Source organism: Diplotaxodon limnothrissa, linkage group LG12, assembly GCF_057381915.1.
Source record: "Diplotaxodon limnothrissa isolate DT_005_m linkage group LG12, D_limnothrissa_male_GT1.1, whole genome shotgun sequence".
NCBI lineage: Eukaryota > Metazoa > Chordata > Actinopteri > Cichliformes > Cichlidae > Diplotaxodon > Diplotaxodon limnothrissa.
The window spans coordinates 27415890-27438070 of record NC_140607.1 but is presented as its reverse complement, the minus strand read 5'-3'; the positions used below and the strand labels follow the sequence as shown (position 1 = coordinate 27438070).

General features: G+C 38.6%; 1 protein-coding gene across 3 annotated transcripts in view; it reads left to right on the top strand.

Moving 5' to 3' along the window:
- Positions 1 to 233: 233 nt before the first annotated feature.
- Positions 234 to 22181, top strand: part of dmxl1 (Dmx like 1) — a 63973-nt gene continuing 42025 nt past the window's right edge. For 2 of the 3 annotated variants that reach the window (XM_085367413.1, XM_085367415.1), the window contains exons 1-19: positions 234 to 592; positions 1989 to 2231; positions 3332 to 3457; positions 8042 to 8119; positions 8673 to 8751; positions 8939 to 9083; positions 9371 to 9437; positions 9598 to 9782; positions 10566 to 10773; positions 13002 to 13173; positions 13795 to 13971; positions 14108 to 14343; positions 15953 to 16670; positions 17086 to 17207; positions 17643 to 17732; positions 18130 to 18232; positions 18332 to 18451; positions 18916 to 19134; positions 20648 to 21912. In XM_085367413.1, the coding sequence (XP_085223539.1) occupies positions 2145 to 2231; positions 3332 to 3457; positions 8042 to 8119; positions 8673 to 8751; positions 8939 to 9083; positions 9371 to 9437; positions 9598 to 9782; positions 10566 to 10773; positions 13002 to 13173; positions 13795 to 13971; positions 14108 to 14343; positions 15953 to 16670; positions 17086 to 17207; positions 17643 to 17732; positions 18130 to 18232; positions 18332 to 18451; positions 18916 to 19134; positions 20648 to 21912 (4197 nt within the window). In that variant the 5' untranslated portion in view covers positions 234 to 592; positions 1989 to 2144. The remainder of the gene's footprint in view (positions 593 to 1988; positions 2232 to 3331; positions 3458 to 8041; positions 8120 to 8672; positions 8752 to 8938; positions 9084 to 9370; positions 9438 to 9597; positions 9783 to 10565; positions 10774 to 13001; positions 13174 to 13794; positions 13972 to 14107; positions 14344 to 15952; positions 16671 to 17085; positions 17208 to 17642; positions 17733 to 18129; positions 18233 to 18331; positions 18452 to 18915; positions 19135 to 20647; positions 21913 to 22181) is intronic. The other variant, XM_085367414.1, reaches the window with a different exon arrangement.

Here is a 22181-nt window from a genome sequence, read left to right as displayed (position 1 = left end):
ACGTTTTTACATTTTTAAAGTGGAAAAGAAAAACGTTAAATACAACCATCTCCAGGTATGGCTGTGTTTAACTATTTACCTTCTCTATACAAGCCAATGCACCCACGAAAAACAACGCAAAACGTGTTAGCTACAACTGTAAAAGCCTGTGTGCCTGAACGTCACGTGCGAGAGTGCGAGCACGGTTTTAAAACTACAAGACCCACGATGCTTTGCAGCGAAACAGTCATTATCATCACATATCTTCAACATAAGGAAAAGCTTCCTCTTTGGAAGGGTTTTATTTGCTAACCTCGGGCAGAGGGTGACTCCTACTCAGAGTCAACATTTTGAGTCAATAGATAGTTCCTTCTCTCGTAAAGTATTGACTGTTGGGCAAATGTGCGCCATAAGTGACATAGTGCTAGCGTTGTAGCCTAGGAGCCTGCTCAGAGAGCGAGCTTCAGAGGCTAGTGCGAGCTAACGCTAGCAAAAGCTAGCTAAACTAAGACCGAATCCGTGAGATTATAACTGTATTCACCGAAAACATCAGGCGACGGGAGTAACCGTTGATGTTATATCTGCAGGAGATGTCAAGAAGCAGCAGCATAAGGTAAGCAGATAATTACTGGTGGTGTTACTGTGTGTCCTGAAAGACTGCTGATAGCTAGTTAAACTTGACAGCTAAGTTAGCGTTACGACTGGAGGGATTGAAAACATGTATGGAATGTCTGCTTTTGCACAGTGACAGTGAGCTAAATGCACGCTTTTGTCTAAACGGGAGAAAAAAATGCTAGTCAGATGAGGTATCGGTAGCTGTGTCTTAATGCGCTGGCTTGTGAAACGTTATCACGTGAGTTGCCACAGCACAGGAAGCATATGTTAACCCCTCTGACGTGGATTTTTTATCCTTCTGGTGGTGTTATTTTTGTTCTGTAGCGTTAAATTTTTGAATCGTTAAAACTGTCTCTGAAACTTTTCGTTCATTATTTTCAGTAGCGCACCTGCGGTCGACACGTAATCTATACTTGTTTAAACGTGTGATTTTCAGACTGTTCAGCCCTTGATTGTATGATAAGTTGATTAACCGGGCTCGTAGGGTTACAGTAAGGTGTAACCTGCACCGGTGATCCATTTAACCCTCCGTACAAATTCCCTGCACCCTTTTGATTAATGGACTCCTTGTATTGAATTTACTTCGCTGCCAAATACACAAAGGTGAAATACTGTTTTTTTAAAGTGTAATTAGTAAACCCTTTTAAATCCCACATCTGTTCCTGTTACTGAAGGAACAGTAACTCTGGGAGAACTGTTTTGTATTTGTCTTTTGTTAAGACAGTCAGTGCTGTTTCAGCTATGTGCAAATATGTACCTTTGACAGTGGTTTCAAATTTCCCTCCTGTAACTAGATAATGTGCACAGAGCTAGCAAAACATGAGCTACACCATCACCTTGCTTCTGCAGTGCTCCCAATTTTAGCCACAGTGAAAAATACCCTTCATATTTTAGCCCCTATCACTTTTTATCCGTCCTGGTTGTTACTCCATTTATTACAGATTCTGAATACTTTTCTAGCACAATTAGAGACTGGTCTGCCAAGCTGACTGCATATCTCTTTCAATTAAAGCCCTCTTGGTTATAACCTCTAAAAGTGCTGATGTTGAACTAATGGTGTGCATTTTTAAATTCGGAGCTGGGTCACGGGGATCAGAAGAGCTTTGGTGCCAGTTTGCTAAGCTGTCTGTTTGCTAAATAAAAAGACTAATACCAAGGTACACCAAGGCTCTTTTACAAAATATTTTTAAGATTACTGAATGCCTTGCCTTCATAGTGTGGTTTGACAAAGACTGTTTAGAGACATGTATTTCTTCCATGCTAATATTACAAGTGCTGAGTGTTAAAATTAATTTGCAGTCAATATCCGGGAGTCGGTAATGTACTTGAGGCTTGACGCTGACTGAACCAAATCATGTGCTGTTTATCTCTTCCTCCTCTTCTTCTTGTGACAGCAAGTCTGTAGTGATGCTGCTGATGTGAAATTATAGGTTACGCACAAAGATGAGCAAATCCTTCTCATGGTTTCCCATGAATCTCACCTGGAGTGGGAGGGTTCTGTGAAAAGGGCAAGAAGAGGAAGGATAACACGTGGACTATAATCAAGAGTCATGAATCTCCATCAGGTCCTTACGGGAGCTGTCAACCCTGGAGACAACTGTTTCTCTGTAGGAAGCGTCAACAATGTGCCATTCACGGTAAGATATTTCAGACTCTGGAAGTATTTCCCCCCTCAGCAGTTTAGGAGCTTTGATTCATGGGGGGTGGCTAAACTGATTTGTCACAATAGCAGATTTCCTAGCAGATTCCTTTGAAACCTAATGTGCTAATGTACCGCACAAAGTTGTTTAATGGGCTTGGGACTTTGTTATGTATGAAAAACAGAAGCTGAAATACATGTGATCTCAAAGCTTAAAACTCTATTAGAGAATTACATAAATGTTCGCCACACTGGTGGCAACTTTGTAAATAAAATAAATGTAATTAAAAAACAACAACAATAATGAAAGTCTCTGCTGTATTATAGGCTTTCTGTGTCATTGTTTTATTATTTGTCAAAATGTTATTGTATGTTCTGCTGTCACCCAGCTCTGCCTCGAAGTAAGTAATAAACACCAACTAATCACCAGTATGTGAAAACCTGCCTGTACTGGTCATTCTGTGGTGTCATGAGTTTGTGAGGAGGCGGCCAAACCTTTGAGACCATGCAAAGAAGAATGTGATTGCAGTAGAGTCTGAACAGTGAAGAAAGGAGATTTAAGTTGATTAGAGTAATTAGATTACATTACGTTTTTTAATGCTCTAATTTTTCAGAGCATTGAGGGCTGAAATCAACTTCTTTTTTCCTTCAAGGGTAGGTTTTATTCAAAATGTAATTCCATCTCATGAGACTGGTATAAAAAAACAAAACAAAACAAAACCTTACTGATGGATTTTGTCTACCTGACCCCTTGACAGGTGAGTCAGAGTGCTAATTTCAGACACTGGCAACATGCTTTTCAGGAATGGATTAATCGGGGAGCCATTATTGTCCTTATGTCCTCTTGTGAAAGAGGAAAAGTCATAGTGAATCACAGTTCATGTGAGGAGCTCCTTTTGAGTGCCACAGAAATAGAGCATGGAATTCTAATCTTATCTGCTTGGACTTGAGGGCTGTCATATGATGGCATGTTTGATGCCTTGACAATAGCTCTGGGACAAGTGCAGTTCAAGTGACCCTTCATGCAATCCTGGCCGGATGAATCTTAGAGTTTTATGTTCATTTCTCTAACCCTCTCACTGTCTTGTCTCTTGATAGGCCTATGCATCAGGTTGTGACGTGGTGATTTTGGGCAGTGATTTTGAGCGACTGCAGATCATCCCAGGGGCCAAACATGGCAACATACAGGTCGGCTGTGTCAACTGCTCATTGCAGGGTGGACAGGTAAGACCAACGGTGTGGTGCTTTTATTCACTGGGGTCCTCAGGCTGACTTGTGCTTGAATGCGCAAGCGTGAGATCCCAGTGATGTAACTAAAGCAAATCCCAGTGAAAATAAATGGAGCCAGATTTCAGTAAAAGATAAATGGTTTGCCACATAGAGTAATTATGTAAGACCATTAGACGATAACATATATTTATAGCTAGAGCAGGGTGATATGACCAAAAATATTTATCACGATATACATTTGAAAATTTGCGATAACGATATAACTGACGATATAATTGACACTAGACAAAATACTTTACAACTCCACAACTTTATTAGTGCAAAAAAAAAAAAACCCATCAATGTATTTTCACTTAAAGAAGCAGCTGTTTTTTATTTGCATTAAAGTTACATAAATATTTTACAGTGCAAATGCAAATTCCTTGCTGACAGTTTAACCAAAAGGCATTTCCAGTGGAAATTGGCCAACATATCCTCAGCATAACCATGTATAATATCCACAAAACTTAAAAAAAGGTTATACACACACACAATACAGTAATATTATGTTGAAGCACAGTAAGTATCACTCTGCGAGGTTCCTGCCTACGATAGCTGTAATGCCCCGACAATCCATCAAGCGGTGCGGCTTCGTAGCTTAGCAAAGTTGTACTAAAACATTTGACAGATTTTTGAGCGCCGTGTACCACATAAAATCGTTTCGAGGTCAGTAAACACAACCAGAATTCATACATAAGGCCCACAGGATCATAAGGGGCACTGTCGATTTTCAGAAAAATCAAAGGATTGATTTTAAGTGTGCCGTATTTTCCAAACAACACGTAATAACGACGGCGTGCTAGCACGCTCTACCAAAAATAGTGCTGTGTTGTGTATCTGACGGATGAAAGCTAAACCAGTTCCACACCACTGAAGTTGCAGCATTTTTACAAACCAATTCTGGTTCATCCGTTTCATTCAACGATCCACTTTCGCCCTTCTCATTCTCCATCGCCGCCATGCTTTTTCCGCCATGCGCATATGAAAACAAAGGCACGGTGCATGCGCATTTACCCATATTCTATCGCGATATTTCATTTTCTTATTATTGCCCAACATTATTACAGTGAACGGTATGATATGGCCCAGCCCTATTTATAGCTCATTAATTGTTTTAATTATATTTATTTTTCCACATAAAAATACCAAACACTTAGTTGCTTGAGCTTAGAAAATGTGCAGATTCAGTGCTTGTCTTTGTTGTATATCATTTTAGGGTATTCGTTTGTGCTCTGAATGGCTTTTTAAAAGTTTTGTTTTTTAGACAAATTAATTGAAAAATGGAGTTTAAATATATTTTAGTTCCAGCCTTGAATAAAGTTATAAGACATTATATTCATTCCAAACCCATAAACTGTCTTTTGGTTACATGGGACAAAGCAACGATCAACTATAAATTAGCTTTAATGTTTGAAAAAACATCTGACCCATAATTAAATTAAAAAGAAAAAAAGCAGAAGGTGCTAAACATTGCAGGGCCCCATGACATACCGTTTTCTTTTACTTTAATATAATGACCACACACGTGTGGTTGATTATATTGAGTGGTAAGCAAGTTCCACTTTGTGACTTGCTGTTTTTAGTTGTTTTGGTATATTAGCTGTTTTGCAGTGCAATTTATTAGCAATCTCTACTGCTGTCTTAAGTGTTGGCAGCTTATGCTTTCAGGAAAGTCACTTGCGGGCAACATCAATGGGCAGCTTAATGAACTCGAGCTTCCCATCATCAGCTCTAAGTGAAGTAAAAACCACCCAGTAAAGCTGGTGATTGTACAGCAAGTGCATTTGCTGTTGTCACTGACAAGTCCTTTAATGTGGGCACAAACAAAAGATCTTCTGTGATTGTAATTTGCATTTAAGAAAAAAAGATGTAGTTATTTAATGTAGTCTTTCTGTTCTGTTCTTAATTGCCTTTCCCATTTCATATGCAGAACAAAGACGATGAAAGATTTTCTTTTGCATTTGCTTTGATGGACCTAATTAAGGAAGTAGATAGTGATGTCATTGCAGTTGCAAAGTTCTTAGGAAAATGAGGAAATGCATAACGTTACTTAAAAAATTAAGTTTGCAATTTAAAGAATCTGACTGACGCTTGCCATTCTTTCTGAGCTTCATATCAGTTACTCTGCAGTCAGACCACAAATGTTTGGAGACTCATAGCAGGTGACCTCTGCGATTGCCTTATGATCAAAAGCGGTCAGCTAAAGATTGAAAGTGTTGCACGTTCAACATTTGGTTAATCAGTTAGTGGCCACAGCTGTTTATAATTGATTACCAAATGCAAAAAGTCACCAGGCAAGCATTGGTTGTTCCTACCTGCGAGAGCCATTTGGAGGTGGACCGCTGGAGATGGCCAATTTTTACTTGTGTGACTAAGCCATAACCATAAGTGGCTGCCATTAATATGTTGTCTTCTTTTATCTGAGTATTAAAGACAGTCAGTAGACTGATATTGACCAATATATCATCTCAAGTTTTCATCGTAAGAGTATGACTCTTCTATCAACTTTGGGCTCTGCTGACAATTTTACTTTAAAGGTTGTCCCTCGTGGATACTGTTTACTTGTCTCAGGCTGTATTTATTTATTTGTATATATTTAAATCTAAATATATATATATATATATATATATATATATATATATATATATATATATATATATATATATATATATATATATATATATATATATATATATATATATATATATATATATATATTTACAAGATATTCACCCTGTACAGTGGCTTCTTTTCATGAATTTAAATTTGATTCTTCAGTAAAAAAAAAAAAAAAAAGAAAAAAGGAAGAGGATAAAATAACACAGAATTTAGATTCTTTCTTAATACACTACACATTTCTTGTGTCTCTGGAAACAAAACTTGGCACATAATGGCAACAGTCATTATGCAGTCGAGTACTCACAGTTCTGCTTGTTGGTAAGTAGCATTGCTGCAAAAGGAGCCACAAAAGCAGCTTGCAACATCTGCATAAACCTGATAATAAAGATCATATAGCAGAATTCTAATGAACTGGGATTAGTTTTTAATTAGGGAGGGTGGTAGCCTTTTTTAAAAAGTGCAGGCAACACTGCAATAATTTAAATAAATATAAAACATTCTCAACCAGTCGTTCACTTCTTCCCTTGTGACCTTAAATCCAATCCGTTGGGCCAGAACTACCCACACACGCCTCCAGCACGGTCTAGCATCTGTTTAAGTATGCCAAGTTGGTCTGCTTGCCATTTCCACTTCATTGCCCTCTGCTCACTGTGATATTTGCAATGCTTTTAGTTTACATAGTACATCCTTTGTGCTCATACTTTAAGTGTTGTAGCACTTCATATCATTTTATGAGCTTTAGTAAGTTGTTCCTATTAAGGATATATTTTCCAAATACATTATTTTAAAGGCTAATTAGGTGTCTAGAGCATAAATATTACTACACTATTTTGAGAAATGTATGTCTACTTGCGATGAGAAATCAAATAAAGAAAGTCAGTATGGAGGTGGAGCAAGCGATCTCTACAAACATCATAAAGCAGTAAAAATAACTTTTTAAAAGCTGCATCCATCACAGTTAGCCCTGCAAATCTACTGTTCATCTCTTCTTGGTAAAGTTAATGGTTTCATGAGAGCCTTAAGATGTCTCTTGTAATATTCATAAATATTAGCATAATACCATCTTAAAGTCTCTGTTGGGGATTTATGAAAATCAGACCAAAGAGTAGTCATCATTATAACCACAGAGAGGGAGACTTAATTTTTTACAACTCACAGTTTCTTTCTTTTTGTCAGTCGCTCTACAGGCTCATGTTGAATTGACTGATTTATCCCCAGAACTTGATCTCAGCATAAATGTGTCTGCCTTTTAGAATTTAATTAAATTTGAACTGTGCTGCTTCTGCAGAACCTATATTTGTGCCCCAAAAAGCCTGTCTTATACTTTGAGCCATTGTGTAGTGTCCATGTGACTATGCTTGTGCATGTGATGACTTGTATGTCTGTGTACACACATTTAAACATGTGCATGTGACTCACCCCTTCACAGAATTCCCTCCCTGACAGTTGGCATATTATTTACCACATTAAAGACGCAGCTTGTATTATCGTTTGCTCAGTTAACATTATGACTCTTGGGTCCCATGGAAATTACTTGAAAATTTAGCCCTTACAAATTGATGAAATTGAGGTGTGAATAGAGTAGATAAGACTATATTCACTCATCACTGAGTTGTTATGACTTAAGGTATTTTTTATTTATTTATTTATTGGCCTGTTGTCAAGGTGTCTTCTCTCTTACTATGTAGATATGTCATGACTCATAAAGCAAGTTATAGTTGATTCTGATTAGGATCTATAAGTATTAGTATTTTTGATCTATATTACAAAGCATAAGTTTAAGCTTTCAAGAATTTTTTTGAATTACTTAAATTTGGATAACTAGGCTGATATGGAGGACAGTATATGTTTCTGTTTGCAGTGATACCTTTGTATTTGTTTTGTAGTATATCTAAAATGTCGACCTTTTTTTGCTGGCAGATTGCAGCTTCCTATGGAAGCATTGTGTGTGTCTTTGAGCCTGTTCAGCAACCAGATCAAAAAGACTCATCGTTGACCGTGAGTAGCCTGCACTTTCTTCCAGTCACAGTATAGTCATGCATGTTTTCAGGTCATCCAGAATGAATGAATGAAGCTTTTTCTGTGTGGCAAAACTCTCTTGATATTTGAAATGGAGCAGAATATTGTTCCTCTGTAACTACTTGCATAAATCATGCGATTATTGTCATGTTCACTGTTTTGGTTTCTGTTCTGTAGTCTGTAAAGACGTTTGCTTTGTCTGAGCTGTTGTTAGAGAAGTCAAAGAATAACCACAAGAAATGAGAAGAATTTACAACATCTTAAGTACAAACCGTATTTCGTTTATTGCAGAAGTACCCTGGTATTACAATGCTGTGTGTGTTGCCTGATTGCATGTGACTCAATTGAAAGTTCACTGTTAGCGCTTGTTAAAGCTTCATCTATAGTTCCACATGTACCATCGAAACAGGGAATTTATTTATTTCTGAGCTTATCTAAATAGGGAATTATTGCACAAAGTTTCAGCCAACATAATTGCCAAAACATGACATACTTGTTTTGAATTTTGCCTTTTTCTGTTTTTCCTGTACAGAAATTGAACTGCCAATGGCAGAAGACTGGTCAATTTGTATTACAGTCTATAGTACGGAACCTAGCATGGCACCCTACAGGTACTCTAACCATTGTTCTTTCTTAAAGTAACACAGACATATTAAGATAAACAGTTGTGATTTAAAAAGAAGTGTTGGGGTGGTACTACAGATCCGGCAAAATATAAATGTTTAATAATTTTTTTTAAACAGAAATTTGATGATATCTGTCCTGAAAGATCATATCTGTATATGTTTGTCTGTCCAGGTTGCACTCTCCTAACAGGCTCTAGTAGCCTGCAGTTGTGGTCTAATGTTGATGGAGTAAAGGATGAAGCTGATGAAAGGGGGCAGCCGGCAGAAATGACCATAAGAGACTGCCGTTCTGCCTGGAGGTGTATCTGGCAGAGCAAGTAAGAACAGAGTTTGTAAAATAGTCACAAACAAGACAGAGACTTTAAAATTAGGATTTTCATTTATCTTGTAAGCACCAAATAGACATTAAAATAAAATCAGCTAATGCACATTTTTCTGTAACATTATATTCAATACAAATCTGACTGCAGCAGGACATGCACTCAGTTATCTGATTGAGTTCATGTCCTGCTGCAATTTGTTTAAACCTATTTTATTTTGTCCTAAACATTACTTATTATATTGACATGGAGTGTTGAATATAATTTTCATTTTGTATCTCAAGGACTGCTTCTCCAGTCAATTTAATGAAGTTCTCTCCTGACGGTGAGTTCTTTGCCACAGCTGGTCAGGTAAGTTGTGTCCCTTTGTTACATCGCACTTAAAAACCGAACACTCTAGATTCATGTGAAATTAGTTGATAATAATTAACTTCTACCTTCTGGTGTCGTGTGTTTTTTGTTAGAACTACCTATGGTATCGCTTATATCCTTCATTGCCTCTTCTTTTCAGGATGATTGCCTAATAAAGGTTTGGTACAGCACCAGTAAGTGGAAGATGGGTGTTACCACACTCTTTACACCTCCAGACGCCAATGTGAGTGACCCGGGAGAGCTGGCCTTCTCCTTTATCTACCTGGCTCATCCCCGCTCTGTCACCAGTTTCTCCTGGAGGAAGACCAGCAAGTACATGCCACGGTACAGACACTGTTAATTTGTCATCTCCTAGCCTTTTCTAACTTCCTTTTCTTTAACTTCCTTTTCTTTGAAGGTTAGGTCAAAATGACCTAACCTTCCACAGCTGGGCAAAAGAAAAAAATGCCTAAGTTAACAAGCTGGTTGAAAGGATGGTTGAAAAATATTAGGTCTTTATCTTCTTTACATTAGAGTAGAAAGCAGCTTGAGGTAACTTGTTGTGGACAGGTTTGATGTCTGTCTTTGTTTATTTAAAATATGTCACTACAGATGGTGTGGGTTGAATAAATTTGGCACATTCCAAATTGTTTCATAGCTTTATATAATATTGGTAATCGTATGTGACCTTCAGAGGGCTTCCACACAGGAGGGGAATTGCAGCAATCTGGTGCTCTTGTTGCAGGCGTCAAGCAGAAGAACCACACAATTACGTACACAATTAAATTTAAGAAAACTACACTGAACTTTGAAAAAGGAAAAACACAGTTGTCTTAATTAAAGAGATTTAACTGAACTTCAACTATAATTTAAGAATTAAATAAATAAATGTGAGCTGGCAAGGTGTCACAATGTGAATTTTTTTTATTAGAGGCAAAAGTAAGTGAAAATAAGGGGCAGAAATGCAAAACGAGAGCACAAATGTGAAATGGATTGAGACAAATAATCATTTCTGTCTCAGTTATCGTGATGTAATAATCATTGTAAGACAGAATTGTAACTGAAATTAAAATTCCATTAATTTTTTTTAAAAATCTCTCTCTTTTTCTCCCTCCTTTATCCTAACAGGGGCGCAGTGTGTAATGTGCTGCTCACCTGCTGTAAGGACAGTGTATGTCGGCTGTGGGCAGAGACGCTGTTGCCAGGTGACAGCCTCTTATCTGGTCACCATAAAAACCCTTCTTCTGGCCAACACAGTGAAACGCTTAAATCTTCTGCTGGCCTCTCAAAGAAAAACGGCTGCAATGGGAAGACACACGGACAAGCCTCACAAGAAGTAAGCCACAATGACTTTGACTTTCCTGCTTAAAATAAACACTCAGTATAATCAGCAGGACTTTGCTAACGTTAACACAGTCTAATTAAGCAATCCTGCATTTAACCTTTATTTTCAGTTTCAGCTGTATGACAGTGCAGAAAACAAGGCCTTTTTAGCAACACATCACTCAAAACACATGAAATGTAAAAATCTATACTATTTGCACACAGGCTCGAAATTAAAAATCAAACACAAAAATGCTATTTGTTGTTTCGATAAACAAAAAAATGCGCAATTACTTTAGTTTAATTGTTTTTTTAAATTTGGCAGGACCCTTTGCTCGTGATCAGTTTAAATATAGTTTACTAACACAAGTGAAACACGTGATTTTTATGGTGCTTTATTTGATTTGAAGAATTTCTCATTATACGCCTTTAAGTCTAGCATTGCATAGTAAGACTTGTATGTCAGTGTTTTATTTTTTCTTAAGTGATATTAATAATTAGGATAAACTGAATATTTAAAAGGACCTCACATCATTTTGTGTAAATAATTCTATCTTTATAACAGAGAACAAGCTATGAAATGATCATCAGCGTTGTTCATGACTTCCCTAGATACTCCCATATATGCACTTTATCAGGTGTTCAGATGTCATGCTTTCTTTCCTTTTTTGCTTTGAAATGATAATCTGACAGAGTGTTACACTGGCTGCAGAAATTTCATTTCATTTCATCACACTGTTGCATCGGAAACGTTGTGCTTTTTGGGTATAACTTGTCCGTATCAGAAGTATTATTTGTAAAGCTGTATCGCTCTCTAGTTTGTATACAACATGCAAAAAGAAACAAGTTGTAATTTCCTGTGTAGTTGGAAATGGATGGTACAAATGATATGATTTGTGGTTTCCCCTTTTTTCTACAGAAATAATTTCCAAGCTTTTGTATTTTTATGTATTGCACAGTGATAATTTAAGGATGAGCGTAAAAGAACAAAGAGGCACTGAGAAATTTCAAAACAACTTTGAGAAGGTAGATGGAGAGCAACAGAGGTTTGGTATAGTTAAAAGGGAAAATTAAGGGTCTCAGACATGAAGGTTTTTGAAACTGTCTGCCTTTCTGTAATGTGTACGATACCTTAAAATTATACCTCTGACTTTTGATCAGTGTTTAATCTTTTTCAGTTCTCTGGCGCATGTTTGTGTTTGCAATACTGGTGTGTTCTGTTTTAAGTGACCCAGCTTGTTCGCAACATCCTAACCGACATTCATTTTATCTTTGGAAAGTTGTGGGTGTCACCAGTGCTTGAAAAGCTTGGGGCATATTAGTTTACAAAAAATGGATACGCAGAGTCTGTAAGACTGTAAGACGGTAGGGAATTATTCATTAGAAATCCCAGCAAATGTTCTTGCAAATCAGTGCAGTTAATTAAGCCCCAATATTCTGAATAAGTTGTTATTTGAGAACATCTGGAGGAGGCAAGGTTATGGGATTTCATTTAAAAGTATTTGTACCTGCTTTGTCATGTCTTTTTAATGGTGAGTTTACTTGTAGTCTTCATAAATCTCAAAACCTACAGGTTTACAGCTCATTTTATCTTACTCATTTTGCACCTGTGAGTCTAGATACAATCACATATTTGGTTAAAGAAACTCTGCTTTTAAATGATTGTTTGTCATCCTGTGAGACTTGTTTTCCATTGGGGCATTTAGCTGCAGTCTGCTGTGAGACACCAAATTACATAACCTGAATACCCAATAAACTTTAAAATTTCTTCTATACACGCTCTGTGACAGCCACTCCTCCATGTTGCCAGCTCCTGTTGCTCTGTTTTAAGACAAATTGGGCTCTTCACTTAAATGCAGTTTAAACATCAATACCAATAAATTAAAATCCCACCCTGAGGGGACCACCTGTTCACCAAAGTAGAGTAGCTTAGCACAGACTGGGATGAGAGCTGGAGAGGTTTGTAAGTCGACACAAGTTGATTAATTCACATCAACCTCCAAAAGACAAGCTCAACCTGTCTTTTCAGCCTGAAAAGGCAACAAGGAACAATGGTGTTTCATTTTTCTCTTTTTAATCTTATTTAAGTAGCTCCACATTTCTACAGGTTAATGTAATATTTTAGTGCCTCTTACATTTAGTATTATGCATTTGGATGGCACAGACGATGTCTGCAGTCATAAAATATTAAATTGACATTTGAGCAATACTTCATAATAATCATACTTGTTTTCTGCACAGCTGGATTTTCAAGAATCGCGGCACTATCGGGACATACCTCAGCTATCATGGACCAGCGGCCTGCCTCACCTTCAAAGTGGACACTGTAACCACAAGAAGAGCAGCAATAACATGCCCCATGCCAATGCTCTCTGCCACTTTCACATTGCTGCCAGCATCAACCCAGCCACAGGTTTGACTTGAACACACTCTGAAACTACTTAATAATCCTGTTGATCCCCATCACTGGTATTTTGTTAAATACCAAAAGAAATCTCACAACATATTGAAGAACTAAAGCTTTAACATGACATAAAGTTCTTGATAAAGACGAATGAACTAAAGCACATCATTTGCTATTCCTGAACTGTACAGAGTACATGGATGGTTAACTCAGCTGGAAGTCAGAAGTCTTAACCTCTTGGCAAAAATACCATTAATTTTGCAGATTGCCTGAGGTTGTTTCTTTAACATTCCAATGAGCTTGTGCTCAGTGAGAGCTGTTCAGAGTAACTGTGAGCATTTCATTTTCTTCCTCTCCGTTTTAGTTGGGTAACTTAATTTGACCTGAATTAGGATAAAATCATGTAGACTCTTTCAGCCTTCAGGCTGAGAAGTCCTGCAGGATTTGTATGCTTGGATTATGTTTTAGGATACTAAACCATGCTTACATTCATGAAAGTTAATTTGCTCCAGCAGATATATTTTTGTCCTGCATGTCAGCAGCCCGGTCTGATGTATATTTTGTTGTTGTTGTTATTTATTCATTAAGTTTTCTAAATGTTTAACAGCTTATAACTTGTATGTTTCACAGACATTCCCCTGTTGCCCTCCATCTCCTCTCTGAACGCTGTGGATGATGAGGAACCAGGAGGCCCATTTTCTGTCCACTGGCTCAACAACAAAGAGCTTCACTTTACTTTAGCCATGGAAGTCTTTCTGCAACAGCTTCGAATTAGTGTAGAGCAACAGAACGAGTGCTCCAATGAAGGTAGAGAGAAATGATTTGGATGAGTCAGTAATGGGTGTGTGCATGTGAAGCTGTCATAACAGTGACAGTTAAAGTCTAACCTTTAGAATAGAATTTAACATATTGTTTGGCTACCATGATTTGTATTCTTTTCCAGAGCCTGAAAATGAAGATGACTTTGAAGAAGAGGAGAACAGACCAAGTGAACCCCAAGGACCAGGAACAGTGGAGCTGCCTCTGGCAGCAGTGGAGCACCAGTTGGATGTGCTGTTAGAGGAGTGGAATAAAGGGGCCGACATGCTGTTCAGTATTCATCCCATGGATGGCTCTTTGTTGGTCTGGCATGTGGACTGGTTAGATGAATACCACCCAGGCATGTTCAGACAAGCTCAGGTACTTTGCTGCTATTGTTCTTTATATAGAACAGTTGTACATTCATTCTGTTTGTTTCATGAGAGTATTCCTCCAGTTTCTTTCCTCTTTATCTTTTATAGTCTTATTTCAGAGGTTGATACACAGAGAAACTGCACAGTTAGCTGCACAATTGGTCTTAATTTAATCTCAGTATGGATTTTTCCTCTATAATAAATAAATGAACATAAATAACTGTTATTGAAAATGCATGTTCTTCCAAAAGAACACAAAGTAAAAACAAGTCAAGCACCCCCTTGATCAGGACCTGATACTGTGCCTGCGTCTGTCCCATGCAAGCTTGAAATGTTCTTGATTGGTCTGAATAAGAAAGTCTTTGTTAAAAATACAGATACTACAAAATTTTAATGTCTAGCACAACAGCAGGTGAAGAACTTGTCCCTCAAAGTGGGTCGTCATCCGTTGTTTGGAAGTACTTCTGATTTGGCACAAGTAACATTAACTATAAAGAAATCATCTGCAAAAAGTGCTGTAGAGTTAACTAGTCTGTAAGGCAAGACTACTAACTTATATTCAGCCTCCTGAAAACATGCCAAAAACTGCAGTATTATTAATGCATGAAGGCTAAGAAAAACAATGCAGATGTTGCCAGCATGAGTCATTCAACCTCATCTGAGACATTTATAAAAGCAAGCCTGTACACCACATCTGCATAACCATCTAGCTCCCAAAGACGCACTAAAATCATCCATCTAATCACAGTTTATTTGGGCAGAGACAAGTGTCCAGTAAACACAGTGAACAGTAACAAAGGCTTTGGAGAATTGGCCAGCATGCTGCTGTTATCTATTCTGGAATTATTTTTCTGGTAAAACCTACACCATATTAAAAACATTTGCTGCTAAGTTTTATTAATCATGCAGGTACAATCGATGGGGTGAAAGACTTGATTTTTCTTCTTAGAGATTTACTTAATTTAGGTCAGTGAGGAAGTTCAGTATTATTTTTAAGCAACTATTTTACATTAGTGGAAATACTGCACAACATAAAAACAAGTTTATGTTTAATGAAAATTGTAATTAAAACCTTTTTTCCACTATAATCAATAAATAACAGTGATCTCAATATTGATCAAAATAATTGTTAATCATTTGACCATAATCATGCAGCAATCAAAGGTAACTGAATTCTGAATTCTGCTCAAAATATAACTTTAACCTTTAGATTAAACAGTTTTCTATTTAGTTATTTGTTTATATTCAGAATTTCAGAAAGTGCTTTGTGGGAAATCATTAATTTATCATCAGAGTAAGGTTGTGATTTATTTTCACAGTTGTGATGGTGTACTTGTTCTAATGTCTTCTCATCTGGCGACTCACACAAATATATTGTACTTGTCTATGACTTCATATCAAATTCAGACATGCCCTAGTGCATTTTTATGAGCAGTAAAAATAATGAGGACAGAGAATCTGGTCATTCAGGCACAAAACTGAATCTCAGGTTTCATTGGCATTCATTTTTTAGGCCTGGCTGTTTTAATTAGTTTAATTAGTCCTCCTCTTTAAATCTGAGCTGCAAATTACAGTCACTTTTGATGACATTGCTATGACATCTCTTTCTGTCTCAGGTGTCGTTTGCATCCCGCATTCCTGTAGCGTTCCCCGCAGGTGACGCCATCTCCCTGAGCCAAAGTGTGGTAATGTATGCCTGCAACAAGAACGTGGATCTAGCTATCCAACATGGCAGACAGCGACCGCCTGGGAGCACATTGCCTCAAGCCAAATCTGCTCTAATAAGCTACGGAGGTCAAGGAAAATCTGCACCCAGCAGTAGTCTTCGATTAAGCATATTTACCCCCAATGTCCTTATGATCTCCAAACATGCTGATGGCTCTTTAAACCAGTGGGCAGTCAGCTTTGCAGAGGACTCTGCTTTCTCGACTGTGCTCAGTGTCTCTCACAAGTCACGGTACTGTGGTCACCGCTTTCACCTCAATGACCTGGCCTGTCACTCGCTGCTCCCTCTTCTCCTCACCACCTCACACCACAATGCCTTGAGGACGCCAGAGGCAGACAGCATCTTGGTTCCTCCAGAGGCCTCCTCCTCTGGTTTTTCTCATTCTGCATCTCTATCTCGTGGGTCACGACCCACGCGGGTGTCCCTGGGTATGGTTTCCCAGGATCCCAATGCGATCTACAGTGAGCTGATTTTATGGAGAGTGGACCCCGTCGGCCCGCTGTCGTTGTCAGGCGGGGTCTCGGAGCTTGCTAGAATCAATTCTCTCCATGCATCAGCATTTGCTAATGTAGCCTGGCTGCCCACACTCATTCCCAGCAGCTGTTTAGGTGAGAAAATATTATTACTGGTCAGATTGCTAAGTACTTTATTGTGTGTTGCCTTAGCAAAAAGGCAGTAATGAGATTTTTTTGTTTGTTTTGGGTTTTTTTGGGGGGGGTTTGTTTTTTGTTTGGGAGGGTTGATTGATGTGAAGGATTGTTTATTGTTATTGTTTTCTATATAGTTAACTATGTCCAACTAAGAGTAGGTCTGAGACGAGTCTCCATGTGTGGTTATTAGTCCACTTGACACATCTACTGTGCATTGTAGATAAATGTACAAAAGCAACTTACTTTACCAAATGACTTCAGATTTTCTGAATTAAACATGAGTGAATGTTAAATCTCAGTAGTGTTCGCTTGACATATTTATTTAGAAAAAACAAGCATAATAGTGGTAACATTCAATTGTTTTTCTTTTTAGGTTTGTACTGTAACTCTCCCAGTGCCTGCTTCGTGGCAAGTGATGGCCAATCACTCAGGCTTTATCAGGCTGTCATTGAGGCTAAGAAACTTCTGAGTGAGCTCTCCAATCCGGAAATATCAGTAAGTGATCAAGCCTGACAATTTTCATGCACATTAATAGCAACACTCAGCCATTTATAGAATCTGTCAAATAATGTACGTCACTGTTTTGCCATTTTGTTATTACTAGTGTTGGCCTGAGATGACTTGGAGAAAAATGACTGTAGGCGAAATTATATAACATGAAACATTAATTGGAGTGAAACATTTAAAACTCAGGGAAAAAAAGTAGTATGCAGCAAGAAGAGGAGAAATTGTTATATAAATGTTTTTGGGTTTGTTTGTTTTTTTTTGCATTTCTTTTATTGCGTTTACTATGCCACCTGTTAGCTGTCAGTTGCAAGATGTTAAGTGATTTTCAAATTGGTAAAATAATTTGCTTGCATATTTAAACTGTGTAATACTAATTTATAAATGTATGCAGATGATTTTTTGTGTGTGTTTGCCACCTTTCAGAAATATGTTGGGGAGGTTTTCAACATCATCAGTCAGCAGTCCACAGCAAAACCAGGGTGTATTATAGAACTGGATACCATTACTGACTTTGTAAGTATACACGGAGTCCAAGAGAACCGAATTGTTTTCTCACACTAAACAAAGTTCAACCTCCTTTATTTGGGGACTTTCTGATTGTCTCATCTAACAGTAGACAGACATTGTCAGAATCTTTGAAGGTTTTCCCCTGAAAACAAACCAAAAAAAACCCCCATTGTTGACTTGCAAACCATTTGTGGCATGAAGCATTCGGCAGTGGCCTGAGTCGCTGAAAGGTCAACCACAATAATAAAAGGCAAAAAAAACCTCCCTCGTCTCCTTAGGGTGTGCGTGTCTTTGTGCATGTACTATTAATACAGCCTGTGTCTATGTCAGTGTGTAGACAGAAAATGATGTTCAGAGTCTACATCTGATGTAGTTTGACAATATCTGCTGCTGTTCTCTGCAGCAGGGGAAGGAGACACAGCTCCTGCATGTTTTTGAGGAACATCTGATTCTTGGCACTGAGATAACGGAGAGCATACATGAAACTCCCGACTCTCCTCGCACGGGTAAAACCTATTTTTCCTAGTTTTCATGCCTGTATTTAATAGCAGCTGCTTGCATCTTTCATTAAAAAAATCACTGTGTGGGTTTCTCCCCCCCTGCAGCCTCCAGTAAACCAGCCTTCTCAGCCCGCTTTTTTCTGGTGGTGGTAGAATTAAGCCCAACAGGTCGCTCACTGCTCCACATGTGGCATCTCCATCTTGCTGCTCGACCAGTCACTATGGGTGGGTACTTATACACTCATACACCCTAAAAGTTGGGTGATGTAAGAGAGGTTTTCTGCCATCCTGTCTAACCTTAGCCAAAATAAATGATTGCAGACCATAAAGGGAAGTTTTTAAGGGTTAAAAGAGCTGGAAGCGTTGCAAAATTATAATTAGTAACTAAGTAATAACTTTATCACTGTAGATGCCTTGCATTTTTTAAGTTCCAAGTCCAGATTTGTCTCCCTTGCAATCTTTATTACAAGTCTGCTGTGTAAAAGTTGTAAAATTACTAAAAGTATCTCTAATGATTGAAAGAGACCTCCAGTATCACAGTGTGCTTTAGCCAGATGGTGATTCATCTGTTGAAAGATTTGTTTTTATAGATTTTTCAAATAATGACTCTGATGAAGTGTAGTAATGGTGAATGGATTTGACCAAGCCTAACTGTTCTAAATATATTCCCACTTTTTGTATGCCCACAGAGGAGACTGCAGCTCATAAGGATCTCACCACGACTTCTCCCTTGAACAGCTCTCAGTGTGTCTATGACGCACCCAGTTCTCCGGTAACTCAGAAGAGTAAATCCTGCACTTCCAATCTGCAGAGTGCCTGTCGTCTCAGCCTCACAACACACAGGCTGTACAGCCAAGAGCTGGCTCTTCCAGCAGAAGTGGAAGCCATCAGTGTTACTCCCTCGGCAGGTGAGGGACAATGAGGACAGGCATTCTTATTCCAAGGACGCAAAGCAAAACCACTTTGTTTCCTTATGCATATTGATGCATGCTAAGGTTCAATGTTGCAGCTTGAACCTAAACTCTAAATAATTGATCGGCTAGCTAATGATGGAAGAAGTTACTCACTAAAGTCATTTTAGGCATTAAATCTTATGAAATATCATGAAATCACATGAAATTATTCAGACATACCCACCACACAATCGGTGCAGTACTTAGCATTTTTTATTGGCGAGACTTGTCAATACAGTAAGCGAGACATAACAGTTTGTGCAGCATTTTCCTAACGGGATGGTTCAATCTTGATATTTAGAGAAAGCTAATATGTAGTCTATATGCTATATGTAGTCATGGGACAACATCCATACACACTCTTGAGTAAACCCATCAAAAATGATTAAACCGTTGCGTATAAATGACATCTTACCCGTCTGAAGTAAAGTGCACATCGTAGTTTCCTTTTATTTCACCATCAATGTCCTTGTATTGGGGATGATTTATTATAAGTAATTAATGACGTTTCCTCTGTTGTGACATGTGATTATGAATTGATGAAAAACGTTATGAGTGGAATGTAAGAATCACAGAAAAACACTTAAAAAAGAAAACAGCTGAAAGCTACCAACAAACTCGGATTGCCATCAGAACTCAGTTGATAATTATTAGTGTTTGATCTGACCTGTGGTATCACAGGCTCTGTCTGCATCATGTAAAGAATTCCCCTTGAAGTTGAGTTGTTAATGATTTTGATGAGGCGGTGTAAACCACCAACCACTGTGTCTCTTCCAATGTGTGATGTTTATGGTCCATTGTTGGTGCTAGAGTGTCGAAATACCTGATTGTGACTTTGCTTTCTCCTGCACTTAAATCAATTTATAATGTACACTTATTTTCTTTTCACAAATGAAGTGGTTTAATGCTTCTATAAGATTAGTTTGGATACAGTGAGAACCTAAGACAGTCTAAAAGAGGGTGCTTCGTGCAAAAAGTGTATTGGATTTTATTTTTCTCTTTATTTTTCTTTAGGTTGTTTACTAAGGCAGTGGTGTATTTTTGTGAACTGAGTTATAATTTAGTGTGTACTTGCACCTTAATATGAAAGAATGCATTCAGGCTTGTTCTGTGTTGAACATGGTGCATAAATGTTTTTTAGGTCAAGGTTTTTAGGTCAAAGTTGGTAAGATTGTGGCAACACTGTTAAGATAAAAATGAGCAGGGTGCACAGTGAGACAGGAAGCCGACTTGTAGATTAAGAAAAGCGTGTATGGCTGAAAGAGGCCTGAGTAAAAAGCTGCTGCTAACATTATTGGAATGAAACATAAGAATAGACGAAGGCAATCTTTTGTTTCGTTTACATTGTATTTTTTTTTTAATATATCTGCCAAATGTTTTCAAAATGGAATAAATCACAGAAATTTAACTCTAATGATATTATAGATCAAATCTTTCTTTGCTAATGGTGCATTACTTTTCTTCTCAGGTCACCTGAGTGCGTCATGTTCTCTTCCAGCCGGCCACGTGCCTTATCTCCTTGCTACTTTCTGTTCTGATGGTAAGGTGCGCTTCTGGAGGTGTAATGTCATGACAACAGAACCCCCCACTGTGGACAACTTGGTGTACCAGTGGGAGGAATGGCCTCTCCTGGTGGAGGAAAAACTTCCCAGCAGCAGTGCAGTAAGTGTGCCAGGCCGGCCCATTGAGGTCAGCTGCTGTCACGCTGGACGGTTTGCAGTTGCCTACAAGCAGATGCCTAGCACACCTCTGAACCTATCTCCTCATCTGAATGCTCATGGACCTCTGACTTCTCCCCCAGCCTCTGCATCTTCCCCATTTGTAAACTACAGCACCACCAACACCCACCTGACCCCGACCCTTAATGTGCCGCATAGCCCAAAACCCATTCACAGCCCTAATGCAAGCACTCGAGAGCCGCTGGTCCACATTGGCATCTTTCAGTGCGAGTCCACTGGTGGTTCGCAGTGGATTCTGGAGCAGACCATAGTATTGGACAATACAGACCCTATGTCCAGCTATCCTTTAAGTAGTAGTACCACTGCAAGTGCCAGCATTCCAAGTAACATGGATTTATCCATACAAAACGAGAACTGTCTTGGTTCTACTGGTAAGAGTCTGGTTCACTTGGACTGGGTTTCCCAGGAGGATGGATCACACATTCTGACTGTTGGCATTGGGACAAAGATATATATATATGGTCGTCTGTCTGGAAAGCCTCCAGATCTGGGAGTGTCTTCTGATGCTAATAGAGACCAAAGCTTGTCTCGCCTGGTTCTGCTTCGATCGGTCAGTCTGTTCTCCTCTGTCGAAGGCTCACCACCTATCCCAGTCTCCCTGTCCTGGGTACGAGATGGAATCTTGGTAGTTGGCATGGAGTGTGAAATGCACGTGTACTCTCAGTGGCAGCCTCCAGCACCACCCAAACCGACTGTCACAGTTGCCCAGGACAAAGACATCAGCAGCAGTGTTTCCTCCATAGTCTCAGCTGTCAGACAGTGCCAGGAGGAGGGTCTCAGCCCTGGGGCCCCCACTTCTTCACTTTCTCTTCCCAAAAAGACCCTGACACGATCAATGACGAGTCTGGCTCAGAAGCTCAGTGGGAAGAAAACCGCTTATGACTTACCTGTAGAAATGGAAGATTCTGGTCTTTTTGAAGCAGCTCACCAACTTTTTCCAACTCTACCCCAATACCACCCTGTACAGTTGCTAGAGCTTATGGACCTAGGGAAGGTAAGTTAAATAAATTACTCAATTACTTTTTGTACTCAGTCTTTAGCAGTAATAGGCTTTTTTTTTAAGTGTAAGTCTAGTCTCCAATTACTTTTGAGCTTCTAAAATGGGAGGGATTGTGTGTAAAAATGGCTCTAATTCCTGAACAGTTACTGTATTACTTTTGTATATTGTAATACTTGAATTCGAGCTGAAAGTCTGCTCTTCAGTCACATCTTGATTCTTTGATTTGAAATCCACGGTGGTGGCAAGAAACTACAAAAAAATGT